Source organism: Leptonychotes weddellii, unplaced genomic scaffold (assembly GCF_054177405.1).
Source record: "Leptonychotes weddellii isolate Sample4059 unplaced genomic scaffold, ASM5417740v2 HiC_scaffold_180, whole genome shotgun sequence".
In the NCBI taxonomy this organism is placed as follows: domain Eukaryota; kingdom Metazoa; phylum Chordata; class Mammalia; order Carnivora; family Phocidae; genus Leptonychotes; species Leptonychotes weddellii.
Window position 1 is genome coordinate 98,997 of NW_027764261.1, and position 19,689 is coordinate 118,685.

Here is a 19,689-nt window from a genome sequence, read left to right on the forward strand (position 1 = left end):
AGGAGTTCCCGGTCTACCGGAGACCCAAACCTGGTCTTTAGTCTCAACACGCGCACAAATCACTCAGTCATGCAGGTGTTCTTAGCTGACCATAAATCTGGAAGAAAAGGCAGAGCTGAGTCTTTTTAGATAAATGTTTTATTTCTTCCTCAAAATGTTACAAAAGTTATTTCTCCTGAATTATCTACAATGCATAGAGCTTTTATAAACTTATCCATAATGAATAAAATCTAGCCGAACACTGATCCACTTTGACTAACATTTCTTTAACTCTCAGGGTTTTTCCTTTTCTTCGCTGATTTTAGCTCTTTGTTCCAGTCTTCTGCCACCCTGAAGCATCACTTCCAAAAAGGAGGTCCCCCCCCCGCATTAATCTGAGATGCCCGTCCTTCCCACCTGCTCTCCGCCACACCACGAAGGGGCAGCGTCAGCACACCTGGCTGAGGGGAAAAGGCCTGGCCCGCAGAGAAAGGGTCCCACGTCTGCAGGAGAGGCAAAAGCACGAGGGTCTGACAGATGAAGAACTCACCTAGAAGAAGGGGCTGGTGCATTTCTAAATCGCCCAGTGGTTTCTGTAAAAAAATGGACTCACGTTTCCAAAGGTGGGCTGAGCAACGTCTAGGTGGCAGGGGAGTCTCCTGGGAAGTGTTCTGTGGCTCAAAGCATAGGGCGTGGGAGCGGACAGCTTTGAAAGCCCTACCCTGGGTCTATGTGACAAGGCCCGGGGCCAGCCCAGACCCATGACACCATCTCAGCTTGACCCCCCTGTCCCCTGGCCCTCATCCGTGGTGCACGCAGCTTCTGGGTCTTCTCAGAGGAGACGCCACCACCACCAGGGCCCTGCGTAGCACAGGGTGCGACAGGTGGCCACCCTCATCACAGCCTCTCAAAGGGGAACAGGTGGGAGGCCGCGGCCGCCTTCTCCCTCTTGGTCTTCTTAGGGCACTTTGGCTTCTGCTCTTCTTCAGCCTCTCGGTTTTGGGGCCAGGAGGCAGCCAGGATCTTCGATGCTTCTGCTTGAGAGCTGGTCCCCTCCTCTTCATCAGAAGAGAGTCCATCTCCGGCAGGTGCTTGGGGAGCTCCTGCCTCACTCTGGAGAGGGAGGGACAACGGCAGCCGGGAGTCAGCCATCAGATGGCAGGGAAACGCCGGGGGGCAGTCAAGCCCCCAGCAGCAGCCTGCCCTGAGCCAGTGACTCTGGGAGGACGGGGGCACCACGTGGGGCTGGGGGAGCCTCGCACTGGGGACTCCGCCAAGCAGGTACTGGAGAACTTGCTCTGGGCTCAGGGCTGGGAAACGCAGAGATGTTTACGCAGGAGACTGCCCTCAAGGAGCATACAACCCGACCTAGGAGATCCCAGGACTGGTGCTTTGCACTTCTTTACCTCACTTCTGCACAAAAGCGCACTCATGTCTTTAACTGCCCCAGACCAGCTCTCCTTGCCAAGTGCTCCGAGGAGACGCTCCCTGACTGCGGGGCCAGCTGGGCTGGGGAGCTGGGCCTGGAGGGTTTGGCTGCGCGAGGTGAGAGCACGTGGGGGGACGGAGTCAACATAAAGCCTGGTAAGAGGTCACCAAAGGGATGTGAGGGAGGAGTCCGACAAAAATAGTCTGCCACTTTTAAAGGCAAACTGGCAGCAGTTCGGGGTTGGAGACAGGGAGACAACAGGTGCGGTTTTGGCTGTTCCCAGAGCACATTTCTGTGTCTGACCCAATCCTGATCTCACCACACAGCTGCGTGGAGGGGCCTCTCTGCCCCTCTGGGAGCCCTTTGAGGACTGCATGTCAACTCCGCACAGGTTGGCCCAGGCCGGGGCAGGTGCCCTGAAACATGACTTAAGTGAGCAACCCCAGGCCTGGAGGACGGCCACAGGCGCAGGGAGCCTGTCTCTCCCTGGATCGGTTTAGCACGAGATCAGACCCCTGCTTGTGGCAGACAGGAGCAGGACAGGGACGTCGGGGTCGGGCTGGGGGCTGGAAGAGCCAGCTGAGGTGGACTCCAGGGACACCTTTCCCAACAAGGTTAGGACACAGATGTCTCAGAGACACAGGACTGTGGTGTCAAAACACAAGGCATCTCTGGGCAGAATCCGGGCCCACAGTTCTGGGTCCCCTTCTCCCACCTGGGCTTGTCTTCTTTCCAAAAGAGCCGCACTGACCTTGTCCCCATAGCGAAGCTTCAGCCTCTCCCGGATGAGCAGTCCCCTGACCAGCAGCTTCCAGTTCCCCAGGGCCCGCTTCTCTCTTTTCTGCCGGCAAAATGAAACGGAGAACACAAAATGTTAAGTACTGTCACTTTCAGGAGAAGTATCAAGATGGAATCTATGAACATATAAAGATCCAAAATAAGACTTTTTGGTTAAAAGAGTCCCTCAACCATGCCGAGTCTGTTTTAAAAGGAATGTGATTTATAGAGTGATGCACATAAAAGGCAGCAAAACAGAAGCCTCTTTTTAACTGGTAGCGACTCTAACATCTTCGAGGAGAAGGCTTGGACCACAGCAGTTCCCTTCAGCAGAAGCAGGCGTGGATGGCAGGTGCAGTAGCCCCCGGAGCCGGGGTCCAGTACCCGGTGGACACGGATGCTGGATGGTGAGGTGGAGGCAGGACCCTGTTTATCCGGGGCTGGCTCCCTAGGGTGCCTTCCGCAAAGTCCGAGAGCTGGCAAGAGCTTTGGGGCACGTGGCCTCTCCTGTTTTGTTTTTTTTTTTTAAGATTTTATTTATTTATTTGACAGAGAAAGACACAGCGAGAGAGGGAACACAAACGGAGAGAGGGAGAGGGAGAAGCAGACTCCCTGCCGAGCAGGGAGCCCGATGCGGGATTCGATCCTGGGACTCCAGGATCATGACCTGAGCCGAAGGCAGTCGCTTAACCAACTGAGCCACCCAGGCGCCCCATCCTGTTTTAACCCACCATCAAATGAGGCACCTGCCCCACCTGGGGGCTCATGTTCCCCTGCCACTCTGCTTTCGCACCTCAGGTCCCCGCCCTGGCCAAACGGCTCACCTCCTTCTCCCGCTTCTCAATGAGCGCCTGCTCGTTCTCCCAGGCGGCCAGGAGCACGTCTTTGTATTCCTCGCAGACAATGTACCCGTCGGTTCTGTAAGCACGCAATGCGGACGGCCTCACTTGAGGCTGCCGCCTGCTCCGGCCTCTCCTCTCCCTTGCGGAGGCCGGCCAGCGGCTCCCAGGCGCTCGGAGCCCTGAAGGCTTATCCGGCGTCAGGCGCCGTGATCCCAGCCACAGCCGCTGACAGCGCCCATGCACCAGGCAGGCCTGTGGACTCTGGCACCGCGTCCTCCCCAGGCCCCCCGCCCTGGGCGGGCAGAGGCCACCTAACCAGGACGCGTGCTGACCTTGCTTGCTCCCCCGCCCCCGCCCCCAGGAGACGGTTTCCATCTGGCATCAGGAGCATGCGGTTTCCCTGGTTTTGCTGCCTCTGCAGAGTCGCCAGAGTGAAAGTGTGGAAGTAAAAGGTAAAGTGTTAAGGCTGACTTCGCAAATGCAGAGTAAAACCTGGAAAATGGCCTCAACCCGCACATGGACTTCCTGCCCCTGCGCCAGGATGCCCCAGCCCTCCTGCCGGCCGCCGGGGAAGGCCCCTCACGCACATGGGATGGGAGTAGCCTTTATGGAAATCGAAGCCGGTGATGGCCTGGACACAGTCGATGTCCAGCTTGCGGGCCACGCGGTGCAGGTTGGGCAGGTTGAGCTGGACGCAGCCGACGGGCATCATGCTGGGCAGGAAGAGGTACACGTTCCCAAACTCATTCCGGGGGACCTGCAGGGGTTGGCAGGGCAGGTGTGGCCAGCGGCAGCGTGACACGACCCGGTCCCGAGCCCTCGGGGCGCTGCCCTCACCTTGCCGTCCACAGCCACGGGCGGCTGGTACTCCTCCGTCTGCCACTCGCCGAACAGGCCCAGGTCGTTGTGGTCCTGCAGCTGCGGCTCAGTGAGGCGGGCTTTCCGGGCCCGGTTGGAGTAGCCTTTCACCATCTGCCCCGGAGGGACAGCCAGTTGACAGACGGACTGCCGCTGCCGAAGCACTTACTGTATCCTGGGCACCGTGCTGAGGGCTTTCCTAAACCCATGGCCTCATTTCACCTCCACAACGGACCCGAGATGCACGTGCCTCTGACCCCCTTACCGGGCCCAGTACCAGCGCGACCCCGGGGACGGCCACCGCTAGCCAACACCTGCAGACGCTCCCTGCCCCAGGCTGTGCCCGGCAAGGGGGTCCCATCGCCGTCTCCACTGCACAGCCAGATGAGCGACCCGGGAGCTGCAAACTTTCTGCCTACAGCGCAGTGCGGAGCCAGGCTTTTACCCGCCACACCACGCTCCCTACTTTCATCACAGACAGGGTGACTGGGACTCGGAGATGAAGTCACTGAAATCCCATGGCCAGGTGAGTGACAGGGCCAGGATTTAAACCCGGGAACTAGCTGCGTCGTGCATTCTGGAAGGCACTGACAGCTTAGGACTCCTTGCACACTCCCCGACCATGTCTAGTGGCCGAAAGTCTCACTGGGGAGGACGAGCGAGAAGGCTGCCTAAGTGCTCCAAGGAGGAGTGGGACAGACGCACTGGGCGCCTCTAGCGCAGGGCTCGGCACATTTTTCTGGAAAGGGTCCCGTGCAGCCTGTTTTACAACCCTTAAGTGTCACATGTCTTGCTTGCTCTGAAAGATCCATCTTACAAATTCCCCATTAGAGTAAGACACATTTGAATGCTTTTCAAAGCTTCCTCCAGTTTTTCTCAAGCCAGAAAAGTCAGCCCTGGATGCCTCTCCCCGCCTGCCCTCAGCAGCCCTCAGTGCCCAGGCCTCTGCCTGCAGGGCGCCCGCCATGGTTACCTTGTAGGGCACTTCTCCCAGCCTCACCACTCTCGCCTGTTTCAGCCACGTGTCCCGGGAGTGCAGGGTATGCACGCAATCCCTGCGGGAGCCAACAGGGGGAGACACAGGACACACTCAGTTCACGCCGGGCTGAAGGAGCTGTGCACGCAGCCTCCCAGAAGGAAGGGCTCGGCCCTCGATTCCCTCCTCAGGCCCGGCTCCTGAGGGAAGCAGGGGACCTGCGGTGGGCGAACGGCTAACCTGGACTTCCTATCTTCTCGGGGATGTGTCCACTTACACTGGAACCACGAGCTACTGAGTGACCACGGAATGAAGATGCACGCCCGTGGCAGTCACGATTCCCGGCAGCCTGTGATTACAGACAGAGCCTCTGGCTCCGCTCTCCTTCCACAGCTAAGAGCTGTACCCGGCCTTGCAAGACCACTTTCCAAAGAGTTCCACCTGCCGTCCTCGCTGAGCCTTCTCCGACAGGGCACGCTCATCTCTTCCTCAGTCCGCAGCCCTGCACTCTGGCCAGAGAGAGGGCTCCCGTGCGCAGAGCAGGCCCTCCGGCTCCGGCCCCATCGGAGGCATGCGGCGCACACCTCCTCGTGCCACGGCCTGGCGGGGGGACCCCGCACAAGCCACTGTCCCTTCCTGAGCCTCAGCGGCACCCTCTATCAGCCAGGGATAATGAGCTCTGTCCTCTGTGCTTTGCCGGGCTGCAGGAAGACCAGACGCTGCCCGGGTGCTGGAGCAGAGCCTGTCCTGTCAGGGCTGGCACCCCCGGCAGGCTGCACAGCTCTGATCACCCAGAGGAGCAATTACGTCACGGTCATGGTCTTCACGTGGGGGCGCGGGGGGGAGGCAGGCGGGCACTGTCAGGACATTCCAAGGAGCACAGCAGGGAAGTGGACACAGCCCCGTCAGGATAAACCTCAACTTCTAACCACTTCACACCCATGAGGACGGCTATTATCCAAAAACCCGAAAGGAAGCGTGGGCGAGGGTGGGGGAAACTGGCATCCCTGCATGCTGCTGGTAGGACCGGAAAACAAGGCAGGCATTGCGGAAGGCAGGAGGTTGAGGCTTCAAAAAGTGAGACACAGAATTACCATGCGAGTAGCGATTCTACTTCTGGGCATATACACCCAAAAGAAGTGACAGCAGAATCTCAAAGAGGTATGTGTGCACCCACGTTCGCAGCGGCACTGCTCACCACAGCCGAAAGGGGAAGCACCGCAAGTGCCCGTCCCTGGAGGCCAGTCCCCAAAGGACGAATACTGCACGATCGCATTTACATAAGGTCCCCAAAGGAGTCAAATGCCCAGACAGCGGCATGGTGGCCGCCAGGGGCTGCGGGGGAGGGGGGAGATCCTGTTTCATGGGGACCGAGTTTCCGCTTGGGAAGATGAAGAAGTTCTGGAGACGGACGGTGGGGATGGTTGTACGATCCAGTCCATGTACTTAACACCACTGAACTGTATGCTTACAAATGGTTACATGGCACACTTGGTTTTGTATATTTTACTACCAAAAAAACTGTCTACCTCTAATGCTTTCTCCGATGACTGACGTGGTGGTCCCTGTGGACCACACCTGCTTCCTTCCGACCGGCCTGCTTTGCCTCAACCACCTGTGCCTTACGCCTGAGCCTTACGACCTCTACCAGGGGGACTGGGCCCTGGGGCCTCTGACTGCTGGCAGCTGAGGCCCTGACCAGGCCTGATGCCTCCTGACACGGAACAGAAAGCTCAGCCACAGACCCTGAACAGAGGGTGTAGGCTGGGTCCCTGCAGGGCTGCATGCAGGAAGTGGGCTGCACCCACTCAGAGCCCTTGAACCACCTACTCCTGTGATTTCCCTGTTGCCTTGTTTTCTCTCTCTTGTCCTGGTTATTAAGAATACCCTCTACTCTATTTTTTGGTCTCTCATTCCAGTGTTTTAAAAACCCACTTCTTTTAGTTATCATTTTGTTTTGTTTTTTTGAGGCACATTTTATTTAAATTCAATTAATTAACATATAATGTATTAATAGTTTCAAAGGTAGAGGTCAGTGGTTCATCAGTCTTATATAATAATAGCCAGTGCTCATTCCATCACATGCCCTCCTTAATGCCCGTCACCCAGCCACCCCATCCCTCCACGCCCCTCCCCTCCAGCAACCCTCAGTTTGTTGCCTATGATTAAGAGTCTCCTATGGTTTGTCTCCCTGATTTTGTCTTGTTTTATTGTTTCCTCTCTTCCCCTATGATCCTGTTTTGCTTCTTAAATTCCACATATCAGTGAGATCATATAACTGTCTTTCTCTGATTGACTTTTTCACTTAGCCTAATACCCTCTAGTTCCCTCCATGTCACTGCAAGTGGCAAGATTTCATTTTTTTGATGGCTGAGTAGTATTCCATTGTAATTTCTTTCTACTGCCATTTTTCTTAAAAGTTCTGCTTCTATTTTTCTCTCTCACCTTAAGATTTTATTTATTTGACAGACAGAGGCACAGCAAGAGAGTAAACACAAGCAGGGGGAGTGGGAGAGGGAGAGAAGCAGGCTCTCCGCTGAACAGGGAGCCCGATGTGGGACTCAATCCCAGGACCCTGGGATCATGACCTGAGCCGAAGGCAGATGCTTAATGACTGAGCCACCCAGGCGCCCCAAGATTTTTTGTTTTAGGGGCGCCTGGGTGGTGCCGTCGGTTAAGTGTCTGACTCTTTGGATTTTGGCTCAGGCCATGATCTCAGGGTTGTGAGATGGAGCCCCGCTTTGGGCTCTGTGCTCAGCAGCGAATCTGCTTGAAACCCTTTCCCTCTGCCCCCACCCTGCTTGCACGTTCTCACATGCGCACGCTCTCTCTCAATAAGTAAATAATCTTAAAAAAATTTCTTTTGGGGCGCCTGGGTGGCTCAGTTGGTTAAGCGACTGCCTTCGGCTCAGGTGATGATCCTGGAGTCCCTGGATCGAGTCCCGCATCAGGCTCCCTGCTCCTCAGGAAGCCTGCTTCTCCCTCTGACCCTCCCCCCTCTCATGTGCTCTCTCTCTCTCTGTCTCAAATAAATAAAATCTTTAAAAAAAAAAAAAAATTTCTTTTGTTTAAATTTTGTATATATCTTACATTCTTCTTCTAACTCTTATTCCCTTCCCCTCTTCTTTGGCAATTTTCTTTAGTGTGGATAAAATATACACAGAATGTACCATCTTAACCATTTCTAGGTGTGCAGTTCAGTGGCATTAAGTACATTCACACTGTTGAGTAACTGTCCCCACCACGCACCTCCAGAACTTTTCCATCTTCCCAAACAGAAGCCCTGTCCCCATTAAGACATCTGCTCCCTTTAATTTTCATGATCAAATCTTGTATTCCCTCCTTTTGTAGTTTTGTTAACTTACATCTTAGGGGTGTATTTTCTATGGTCCCATATAAACCTTGTCATACTTTTAATTTTTCCCCCATAACTTTTTTGCACGTGCTGGTCTTTTAACCCTTGTGGTTTTCATCTTCAAACTAGAATCCCTTCTACATGTGCGCCCCATGGGACGGTGTGCGCACACACCCACCCACACACCACACAGCTCATCCCGTTTGACAAAAGGGCTGACGTAAGCAGCCCCTCCCGCAGAAGGCTGCTAGTCCCAGGCCAGCGGGAAGCCCACAGGGCCACCTGGCTGCCTCACGCACCTGGAGTAGACCGCTTCTCCACGACAATAGCCAAGAATCGCGGCTGTCTCAGGGTAGATGGCCTCGTATTTCAGGAGATGCCTCTTCAGCGCGTACAGAGGGTGGTTCTTATATGTGCCAATGACAGTCGGCAAAGGCTGGCCCAGGTGCTTTGCCTGGAACTGCAAAGACCAGAGAGACAACGCTGAGCATGTTTGGAAGAGGAGGTGAAGTCTGAGGCGGGCCATTCCCTCGACCACCTTGTGCAGGGAACAGCGGAGCAGAGGGTTCGCGAGCACCAGTGACTGTAACGTAGCGTCTGTAGTCTGGTACTAGGCAGGTTTTAGATAAAGCATGGGATCCTGTGGCCTGTGGCAACTGTGGAAAGTCATCTAACCTACTCGTTCTCGGTCTCAGACCTAGCCCTCAGGGAGGACACACGGTTTTCCGCAGGAAGAAGGCCTTCCGTCCTCTGCAATGCGGGCCTACTTGATCCTGCTTGGGAACCTCAAATGGGCCGTTCGCGCCGTGTAACTCTCCTTAGTCCCCTGTGAGGAACACTCGTTCTCTCGGCACTTCTTTCAGGACTCTGATTTCTCAGTGGACAATTCCACTGCGGTAAGTCACATGCTAGTCATCAAGGTCTCCTGAGCTCTCCTGGCATCTCTTCAAACAGCCCCAGCAGATGAGAGCAGACTGGCCAAGCTCGGGCAGCTTCCACCTCAAATAGTCAGTCGTGACACCATCTGCACAATTCCCACTCACCCAGTCACATCTAAGTAAAATGAACCAGGAACAGCCCCTCTCAACGCACCGGAACTGGGGAACTGTACTGCTACGGGGGACGCTAAATAAACCCAGGCTTCACCTGCCCCAACAAAGTGGGCATCATTCATGAGCAAATCCGGGCAAATGCTGAGCTCCACCCCACGCGACTGCCGTGCACAAGGAGCTCGGGTCAGTGGGCGGTCCTAGCACACACTGTACTGCTTTAGCAGTCTGCTTCCCTGTGCGCCCTCCCGAGTCCCTTTCTCCCCAGGAGACGAGTGTTCTAGATCCAAGAAGGGATGTCCGTGTGTGCTTCTGTGAGCGTGCACTCGGGGCTCAAGCGGGGCGGGGGGACAGATGGCCATTGCATTCCTGAGTTTTTTCTTCTTTCACTCAGTGCAATTTATATGATTGCATACATATTTTAAAGCTCCAAATTTACAACTAGGCAATAACTAAAAGTATGCTGTATAACGGCTTTGAAGCCTGATAGATGTGGGTTCAAATACCAAGGCAGTTAATCTCTCAGATCCTCCATTTTTAACTGGTAAAATTAAGGCAACAGTCATCCCGGGTCTAAAGTATTGTGATACCCCCACACGGGGCCGGGCATATACAAGGGGCACCAAGATGGGCCTTTGAGCCCACAGCAGACCTTACCTCTGAGTCTTCCTTCTTCTCCCTCTCCACCAACGGGCTCTGGTATGGTCTCAGGGTTTCAGCCCACCACTTGGCATCAACCCGGCACTTGCGGGTCACAGTCATCCAGTCTGGGTCGTACCTCTGGGTGACATCCCGGACCCAGCCATCACCGTCGATGCCCACCACGTAGGTCATGGGCTTGGTGGCATACTTGTAACAGGCCAGAGCCTGGCCCACCACACCATGCACACAGTCCACACACACCCACTTTTCCTCCTGCTCACAGAACACCTCTAGCCACTGGTCTACACCAGCTGCTTTCTCTCTTTCTGCCCCCTCACCATCACTGGAGATTTTCTTGCCTCGCTTACTCTTACTGCTTGAAGAGCTCGTGGATGCTGCTGGAAAGCTAGGGTGCTTGGGGTGCTGAGGGTGCCTTCCACGCTGGGTCCTGGAGTCACTCTTGGACCCTGCCTTTGTCCTCTGGGGGGCTGGAGCCCTCCTCTGTCTGGGAAGGCCAGGCTCAGAATCCTCATCAGATGAATGAGGGGCTTCCCCGCTGGAGAGCTCAAAGTCAGAGCCGCTGCTGCCCTTGTCACTCCCACTCTCTTCTTTATAAGACACCTTGGAGGCCACCTGCCGCTCCCGGCCAGGCCGACGTCTCTGGGTGTCCTCCTGCCGCCCTCCCGCCTTGTGCTCTTCCCCACTGGAGGAGGGCTCTCTCCGTTTCTTCTTGGCCGCGGCTGCCTTGCTCCTCTTCCCTTTGGTACTTGGACCTCCAGGGCCCTTAGAAGACGTGGCCTCCTGTCTGGTTCCTTGGCTGGTCTTGGGTTTGGTTTGGCTTTCTGGAACTGGGCTGCAAGTTTCCAAGGAGCCCCCAGGATCTTCTGCAGATGTCTCCTTGGCAGCTTTCTTTCCCTTAAATAGAACAGGAAATTTTGTTTTTTCTTTTTGTGCTCATGATATGATAGAGATCCTATAATCTGCCAGGGCTAAGTCACTGGCTACAGAACCAGCATACACAGGATGTCCCCAGCTCAGACAGAGTCGAGCTGGCAATCCTTTAGGAATGTAAGAATGTATTCACTAAAATCTGTGGCATCTTAGCTAAGCCACAGTGTACTCTTTCCACTCTAGCGCCTGGCTCGGGGAGGGGAGTGGGGGCAGCAAGGGAAACAGACCAACCTGGGTTCCATCTCCAGTTCTGCTTCTCATTCATTATGTGGTTTCAGTCAACAATATATACGTTTATTTACATTTTCTCAAATATTTATTACTTATGTGTAAACCTCTGAGTCTCAGTTTCCTTGGCAATAATACCCACCTCACACATAACGTATCTTGCGAGCAAATACTGATGGACTTAATAAACTTGCAGCTTTAAGAATACGGAATTAAATCCTCTGGACCACTAAGTTTCAGACGGTGCTGACAGCACGGCGAGTCTAGTGCTGAGCCTCCTCCTTAGATGACAGCAGAACACAGAGTCCCTCACCCCTTACCACTCCACACGGCCAAGGAGCAGGAGGACGGGGCCAATCTGCTGCATCACAAGGCCGAAACTAACCCACCAGGGAGCCAGGCCCTCTCTCGGGGCCCTCTGTGCATGCCAGGCTCAGGCTGCTGGAGGCCCACTGGTGTCCAGTCTTCCCAACACAGGGGTGAGCAAGGCAGGCTCCAAGGGGCCCACGCTCCATGAATGCCAACCCGTAAAAATAGTCCAATGACCAATTTTTTTCTTGGAAGTCTGGTAATTTCTCCCTCCCTGCTGAGCCAACTGCCTTTTAGGAGAACCCCACCTTTGCTGTGGGTAACTTCAGAGGAAGCGGCTGGAGAGACAGCACCAGTCGGGTCTGGAGCTGCAGGGCCCGGAGGATCAGTAAAAATATCTGTGGGGGGAAAAGAATGATGCATTTATCCTAAGAAAAAAATCGAGGATTTAACTAATTCCATGGTGTTTGTTGTGGTAGTTTTTTTTATAACAGGGAAAAGTTAGAAACAACTGAACAACAGGAGCCGGGAACCCTACACGGTATTAAAAATGATGCTGAAGAGATTTATCTTTGTAGAAAAATGGAAAGATGTTCACTACATATTAGATGAAAAGAGAAGTTTGGTTTTTAATGTGTAATGTTAATTTTTGTAAAAAAAAAAAAAAGCACATAAACATATATGTGTATTTAGAAAAGGACCCATTTTTGGGTTATGGGTGTTTACAGGTGATTTTTTTTTTCAGCTTACCTATCTCCTGTATTCAACATGTGTCGTAATTATGAATAAAATAAAACAAACGAAGTATCACTTTGAGAAGAAAAAGTAGAAAACATCATTATCACCAGATCTCCAAAGTCTATTCTGTTTACCATTTTCCCCACAACGAATCTTTCCACTGGAGGCTGCAGTTCTACAACTTCTGCTTACCTGTAAGGAGGGGAGTCTCCTCAGGGGAATGAACCTCCAAAACGGCGACAGTGATAAAGCACCTGAGCAAGATCTTTCCACGCAGACCTCAGCATCTCATGAGTTACTATAATGCCCGACTGAGAAAGCCAGAAACAGGAGGGCGTGTTTTCTGTGAGACGCTGCGTTATATCGAAAAAAATAATGACTTTTGCCTATTTCTTCTGGAGTTAAAAGCGGCTTGGTGGGGAGGATGAGAAAACATCAAAGAAACCCAAACTGAGAGACACTCTACAAAATTCCTAAGCAGTAGTCTGAAAAGTGTCAAGACAGGAAGGATGAGGGAAGACCCACAAACTGGCAGATGGAGGAGACGAAGGAGTCCCGATGGCCAAAGGCAATTCAAAGTAACCAGATGCCGACGGCCAACTGCTTTTTGATGAGGGTGCCAAGACTTGTCTCTTCTTACCAGTAGTGAAGATAACACAACAAACAGCTGGAAGAATAGTCTCCTCAACCAAGGACACCGGGTCAACTAGATATCCACATGCAAAAAGGATGGAGTCGAACTGAGACCTCACGTCATATATAAACATTAACTCAAAATGTATGGAAGACTCAAAATGGATGTAAGAGCTGAAACTGTAAAACTCTTAGAAGAAAACATAAGGGGGAAAAGTTTCATGACCTTAGATTTGGCACTGGATTCTTAGATATGACACCAAAAGTATAAGGAATAAAAGAAAAATAGAAAAAGCAGACTTCATCAAAATTAAAATTTTTGTGCCTCAACACACTTTCTCCAGAAAAGACAACCTACGGGATAGGAGAAAATATCTGCATATATCTGAGAGCGGGTTAGTATCTAGAATATAGAAGGAACCCTCACAACTGAACAATAAAAAGACGAAGAACACAACTAAAAAACGGGCATAGGATTTGAATAGGCGTTTCTCCGAAGAAGATACACGAATGGCCAACATACACATGAAGGCGATAACCATCATGAGTCCCCAGGGGAATGTAAATCCAACCCACAATGAGCTAGCACTTCACACTTATTAGGATGGCTAGAGTAAAAAAGAAAAAAGGAAAATACAAGTGTTAGAGAAGATCTGGAGAAATTGGAGCCCTTGTACATTGCTGGTGGGAATATAAAATGGGGCATCAGTGGAAAAGTTTGACAATTCTTCAAAAAGTTAAACATAAAATGACTCAGCAACTCCACTCCTGGGTATATACCTAAAAGAACTGAAAACAAATACTCAAGTACGTACACATGTTGATAGTAGTACTCTTTACAATAGCCAAGAGGTGGAAACAACCTAAATGTCCAGGAACTAACAAATACACAAAATGTGGTCTAGCCATCCAATGGGATAATATAAAGCCATAAAAAGAAACAAAGTGCTGACACAAGCTACAACATGGATAAACCTTGAAAACACTATGCTAAGTGAAAGAAGCCAGACACAAAAGGTCACATGATACTTATTCCACGAAAAACATCCAGAACACGTAAATGCGTAGGGACAGAATGCAGACTGTGGCTGCCAGGTGCTGGAGGGAGTAGGATGGGGAGTAACTATTTAATGGGCACATGGTAGCCTTTTAGGGGGGATAAAACATTTTGGAAATACACACAGGAACAGAGTTTGGGAGGATAAGTCTCTAATATTAATGCTTTTCCCTGGGTGGTGGTATTAGGGCAATATCACTGGCCACGTCAGGTGTCTTAGACTTTTTCAAGCCGAATCAGAAGAGAGGTAAAGATGCCAGTCATTTGGGCTTTTAAGATCCAAGAAGTCTGGTCTCTTTCCCTAAACAAACAGAGAAGCTGGGGCTCAGACATAAGTACATGTAATGAATAGGAATCTTTCTGGGATAAAGCCATATTTCTACCTCTATTTTCGGTAGACAGAACTCTCCTCACTGCACTGTTGCCGGCCAATGTCACTTCTCCAATCGGAAGGTAGGGAAAAGCTTTCTGACAGATTTCAGCAGAAATCTGACAGTTTGAAAAAACATTTCCTTGGGACTTCTTCTTTTTTTTTTTTTTTAAAGATTCCATTCATCTATTTGAGAGAGAGAGCACATGAGAGGGGGGAGGGTCAGAGGGAGAAGCAGACTCCCCGCCGAGCAGGGAGCCCGATGCGGGACTCGATCCCGGGACTCCAGGATCATGACCTGAGCCGAAGGCAGTTGCTTAACCAACTGAGCCACCCAGGCGCCCTCCTTGGGACTTCTGAACATAATTTTTGAATAGTTAATGGAAACAATTCTAGGGCACCTGACCAAAAAGTACATGCTTAATGCCCCAGGACACCAAGCAAAGAACGAATGCAGGCTTTCCACCCCACACACTGGTCCTGAACCTGACTCCAGTGCTTACCAGCGGAATGACCCTGAGAAAGTTCTTTGGCCTCTCTGAGCTTCAGAACCTATTTTTTATTTCACAAGCAATGAATAAGGAAGAACATGGAAAACACCGGAATGGTATCTGGCACGTGACTGCCATGGTCATTAGCTCACGGTCCTAGAAAATAGTGGCACCAAGAGAAATCACTTACATGGACCAACTCTTCATCATCCCGCGCAGAGTAAATAGCAAACCTCCTTTCCAACGTCGTCTGTAGACCATCGCGTTCATTGGTTGAGAGGTCTGCATTAACTGTAAATGTACCAATGAACCTGGAGAGAAACCAGGCGTTCCCTGTGTCACAGGTGAGGGCAAAGAGGAACGCTTGCTATCCTTTTATAGCCAAGCAAATCAGACAGGAAAGTCTCAGAAGGGAATTGTGAGCCTTGCCTGCCTCTGTTCTCATCTTCCCAGTCCGTGTGGCTGACCCCGGCTCACCACTGAAGACCCCAGCAGACTTCATGTCCCTGGGAGGTTCCCAGCCCCCCAGCTGCTCCGTGCACCTACAGGCCCCAGCAGACCTCTTCCCGAGTGCTCCTCACACTGACTACCTGGGGTGCATCTGTCTCCCCAGCCAGCCTAGGAGCTCTTCCAGGGCAGAGAGCATGCCTGACGTGTCTCTATCTTCAAGGCTGTGCTCAAGGCTCGGCATATAGGAACCCCTCAGGGAAGGTCTGTGGGAACTGACCTGCCCCCAGCCTCTGAGAGACACAAGTCCTATACTAGGGCTTTGCAGGATGGGCCGGAGGGCCATACCATTTCACCAGGTTTGACAGGTAACAGGCATCCACGTCTTGAGGTAGCACTCTGGTAAAGCGAGCTGGGATGATGGACAGGCCAATAGCAAGCAGATCCGGCTGGCTGCAGATGTTACTTCGATAGAAACCATTTGCCAGCAGGCACAACAGGTGAACCTGGAAAGAAGGGGAAGATGGTAGGCCGAGAACTAGAAGGGTTTTTGCTGCCACACTGAGAGACGTTTTGTGGGCGGGAATTATCTGTTATTTCTACACACAAGGAAGTAAAAATCCCAACATTAGCCATTTCCCAAGATCATGTTTTTCACCCTGTCTTCCCCCTAGATACTTATTCCCTCAAATAACCAAATCTCAAAATTGCAGAATACAGATTTTTTTTTTTTTAAAGGCCTTGTCTTTTAAACATATGCTGCAGGATTTGCTCCAAAAAGATCAGGAGGAAAAGTGAGTCGGGGGAGAGAAGGGAGAGACTGTGCAAGCGCCAATAGCTGTCCAAGCTGGGGGACGGCGCGGGTTCACCAGACAGCTCTCTGCGCCCTTCCCTGGGTGCCAGGATCCAGCCTCTTCCGCTGCAGACCCCAAGGCAAGCTGGCCCCCCACCAGAGCTCCAGAGATGGTCACATGACTCCTCACCACCTCCTCCACAACCTTACATCCTTTTCCCTTCCTCCCCACCGAGGACCTCCCCATTTCAGTCAATGGCTCCGCTCTTCTCCCCTCACTTGAGCTTCTCATCTTGGAGTCATATGAACTCTTTCCCTCATTTCACCTCTTCCCAAAGCTACAAGCAGCACAGCTGTCTCACATGCTCAAGGCCTCAGGGAGGCGGGTGTCTTGTCTCCTCACTGTCCTTGCTCTGTGCTCGTCTCATCTCCCCATTTCTGCGGCTGCTGTAGACACACCGTCTCTTCCAGCCCTGCAAGCTCTACCCGCTCTGGCTGCCCGCTGCCCATCAGGGGGACATCCAAGCGCCCTTCCCTCACTCACAGGCCACCAACGCACGTACCGTCCAAGACGCAGACACACGGGCTGTCCCACCGTGCCCTCTGCACTTGGCGCGGGCAGCCTCCCCAGCTCCGCCCTCCCCCCACCACTCCCCGCTGGCCTTTCTCTTAAATAAAGCTGCCTTCCTCAGCCTCCTGACCCACACCGGTCCCCTTCCGTGTTCTGAGTCTTGAATGTCCTGTTTTGAAGTCTGTCTTGTTCCATCTCTGAGATCAGATGCTCCTTAATGGCAGGAAAGAAGCTTTATACAAGTCTCTAACCCCACAAAGCCAAGTACCTTGTGAGGTCCATGATGCGGTTCAATAACTGCCCCCTGAAGTCAAAGACACCATCTCTTCAGCGGTGGTGGGAACTGAGGTTATGAAACAGGTGGAGGAAGGGATGGCGGGAGAGTGCCTGTGGGTCCGGCCCTGCTTTGTGCCGGCTCTGTGCTCCGGACCTTGTGTGTCATGTTTGCTCCGTCCCCACAACCCCCCTCCGAGGCAGGCACTTATCGCCCCCCACCTCAAAGATGAGGAAACCAAGGCTCAGGGAGACAAAGAAACTCGCCAAGGCCACACAGTGAGTAGAGGAGCCACACAAAGCCAGGCTTGACTGAGAACCGAGGTTGCGTGCACCACACTGCCCTGCCTCGACAGAGAGGACACTGTCCCTTTGCCCCCTGCCCTTGCCCTTACCTTGTGCGTGTCCTCGCGGACTTCTTTACCAAAACGTTTCATCATCCTCCGAAGATAGGTCTCAAACTCCACTTTTATCCTTTCACTGCCATGCACATGGAAAAATCCAAGAATGAAGTGGGAGACTGAGCCCTGAGCCCTGAGCCCAGCCCCCAGTCCCGCGTCATAGCTCCTGAATCACTCTCCTGGTTCTCCTGCCTGAGGCTGTGCTACTCGGGCACACCAGCAAGCTGGCTGTTTTCCGCTGGCCTTCTGCTCCTTCTCACCTGCACACCTTGGCTCGGGACATTCTCCACCTGTCACGCCTCACAGCCGTGCTTTGAAACACACATCCTCCAAGGAGGCTTCCCTGCCTGTCTGACCTCCCAACTACTGATTCCGTCCTTTGCACCAGTACTTCCGTGCTAAATTGGTGCGCACTCATTTGTACGGTGCTGTTCTGCTGGGCGATCTCTTTCATGCCTGTGTCCCATGCATCTGTCCTCCTCCTTCGTGCCTAATGATGTGCCCATCAATGTGCAGAGTGCACACAGAGTGGGACTCATTCGCCAATTAACTGCCGGGCGTTGTGCTCACGTTCCCAAGCCACCAGTGGCTGCACTGGTCCTGGGGATCCTGGGATGGAGTGGGGGCTCCCTACCATAGGGGGGCACTGGCTCAAATCGCTCAGTGTAATGTGGTGCGAAAGCATGAGTGTCAAGTTGGCCAGAGAGGGATTTGGATCTTGGCTCATCTGCTCCCTGGCTGAGTGACTCCTGAAATGTTACTTAACTTCTCTGAGCCTCCACGATCTCATCCACACACTATCTTTAAGTTTAAGTAAGACAATGGACAACCTACAGAGTCCTCGGCACACACCAGATGTTCAACACTAAGAATTTCCTCTTCCCATGTCTGCCCCAGCCAGAGAACAAACCAGGATTCTTGAACGTGGGACTCTCTCACCTAAGACTCCTAACCACATTGGTACTCAGCCCCCGTCTCCTATGTGTTTCTCAAAAACTTGTGTTAGGGCGCCTGGGTGGCTCAGTTGGTTAAGCAACTGCCTTCGGCTCAGGTCATGATCCTGGAGTCCCGGGATCGAGTCCCGCATCGGGCTCCCTGCTCGGCGAGGAGCCTGCTTCTCCCTCTGACCCTCCCCCCTCTCATGTACTCTCTCTCATTCTTGGTCTCTCAAATAAATAAATAAATCTTTAAAAAAAAAAAAAAACTTGTGTTAAGTAGCAGCTCTTGCTCATTTTGTGTGACAGGAATCTAGAGACAAGGTAAGATAATCTTACCTTCTTTCCCTTGCTTTCGCCTGCTGGGGTGTTTCAATCTCTATCTCCACTGGTTTCACAGGCAGGACAGATTTAGAGAAGGCTGCATTTTCTCCCACATCACCTGGCACAGGTTCACCAAGTTCTATCAACAATAATGTTTTTTTAAATCAGTAATCATAGGGGCACCTGGTAGCTCAGTTGGTTAAGTGGCCAACTCTTGTTTTCAGCTCAGGTCATGATCTCAGGGTCATGGGATCGAGCCCCACATCAGGCTCCACGCTGAGCGTGGAGTCTGCTTGAGATTCTTCTCCCTCTGCCCCTCCTCACTGCGCTCTCTCTCTCTCAAAATAAATAAATAAAATCTTTTTAAAAAACTAGTAATAATAATAATTATGATAGCTATCATACTGAACAAAATGGAGATTCTGCGGGGAGTGAAGAACAGATGCAAGGTAGGAGACCCCTACTCCTACAATGCTTTGAGTATCTCAAAAATGCCACAGACTGTGCTGTTTTACATTTATTTCTCATTTAACTTGAACAACCCAGAGAAACAGCCCTTAGAGGAGGAAACTGAGGCACAGAGATACTGAGTTGAATTAGAACCACACCTCTGGTATCAAGGAACTAATGCTCACATGTGTGTTTTAGTAGAGACAGTCTTTCTCCAAGAGAAAAAAAAACCCAAAGAACAATTTCCTATTCTGTATTACTAAAATAATGCATATCATAATTTGCTTCATATACAGGCATGATTTAGTGGTCTTCCAGCCCCAACTGCAAACTTGTAATGATAAGGAATGCATCTTTTTTATCTCTTTATCCTCTACATCACTTGTAAACCCTAGCTGAAATAAACTGAATTCACTAAACTGGATCTGTGAACTTCATTAGCAAAGGCCCCTTTAAAGAGGCTCTGGGCCCAGAAGCAGTGACACCCCATTGACAATGAACACACCTCATGCCAAGATATGGTTTCTACATACCAGTCACTAATGAATGAGCCAGGCTTTCCTGGAGAAACAAAAGTTGATTATAGGTCTGGTGCAAGAAGAATATAGGATGGGCCTGGAACATCTTCTTGTGCCAAAAAACAAAAATGTTCTCAAAAACGTTTTTGAGAATGAGGCCATGTCAAAAGGACACAGTAAGGTAGCTGGCTTAAAGGAGCTCTTACTAGCCAAATCTGGGACAATCTGAAGATCAAAAAGTATAATGATGATAACTGATAACACATGAGTATTTAAAATATCTCTAAGTCCAT

At 51.6% G+C, this 19,689-nt stretch overlaps 1 protein-coding gene and 1 long non-coding RNA gene across 3 annotated transcripts; one reads left to right on the forward strand and one right to left on the reverse strand.

The window, feature by feature from the left end:
* Window positions 1-120: 120 nt before the first annotated feature.
* Window positions 121-18,603, reverse strand: LOC102733435 (DNA repair protein complementing XP-C cells homolog). 2 transcript variants are annotated; one of them, XM_081810094.1, is made up of 13 exons: window positions 18,444-18,603; window positions 17,164-17,248; window positions 15,480-15,637; window positions 14,875-14,995; window positions 11,704-11,793; window positions 9,923-10,822; window positions 8,516-8,676; window positions 4,859-4,940; window positions 3,865-3,999; window positions 3,615-3,784; window positions 3,010-3,103; window positions 2,160-2,249; window positions 121-1,092 (listed from the first exon to the last, which is right to left on the reverse strand). In XM_081810094.1, exons 2-13 carry the CDS (start codon window positions 17,206-17,208, stop codon window positions 877-879), a joined length of 2,262 nt encoding a protein of 753 aa, XP_081666220.1. In that variant the 5' UTR covers window positions 17,209-17,248; window positions 18,444-18,603; the 3' UTR covers window positions 121-876. The 2 variants fall into 2 exon arrangements, with proteins under 2 accessions (XP_081666220.1, XP_081666218.1); XM_081810092.1 differs by having other exon boundaries at window positions 3,865-4,038.
* Window positions 2,249-7,378, forward strand: LOC145718580 (uncharacterized). The gene is made up of 2 exons (XR_014141907.1): window positions 2,249-2,682; window positions 2,893-7,378. It is a non-coding gene; the product is annotated as an uncharacterized LOC145718580 (long non-coding RNA).
* Window positions 18,604-19,689: the final 1,086 nt, after the last annotated feature.

Coding starts and splice junctions, on each gene's coding strand:
- LOC102733435 (XM_081810092.1), bottom strand. CDS start 17,208: ATGATGAAACGTTTTGGTAAAGAAGTCCGCGAGGACACGCACAAG. Junction 10,823..11,703: donor TGAAGTTACCCACAGCAAAG/GTGGGGTTCTCC, acceptor GTTCTATTTAAG/GGAAAGAAAGCTGCCAAGGA. Junction 3,785..3,864: donor CCGTGGCTGTGGACGGCAAG/GTGAGGGCAGCG, acceptor CAACCCCTGCAG/GTCCCCCGGAATGAGTTTGG.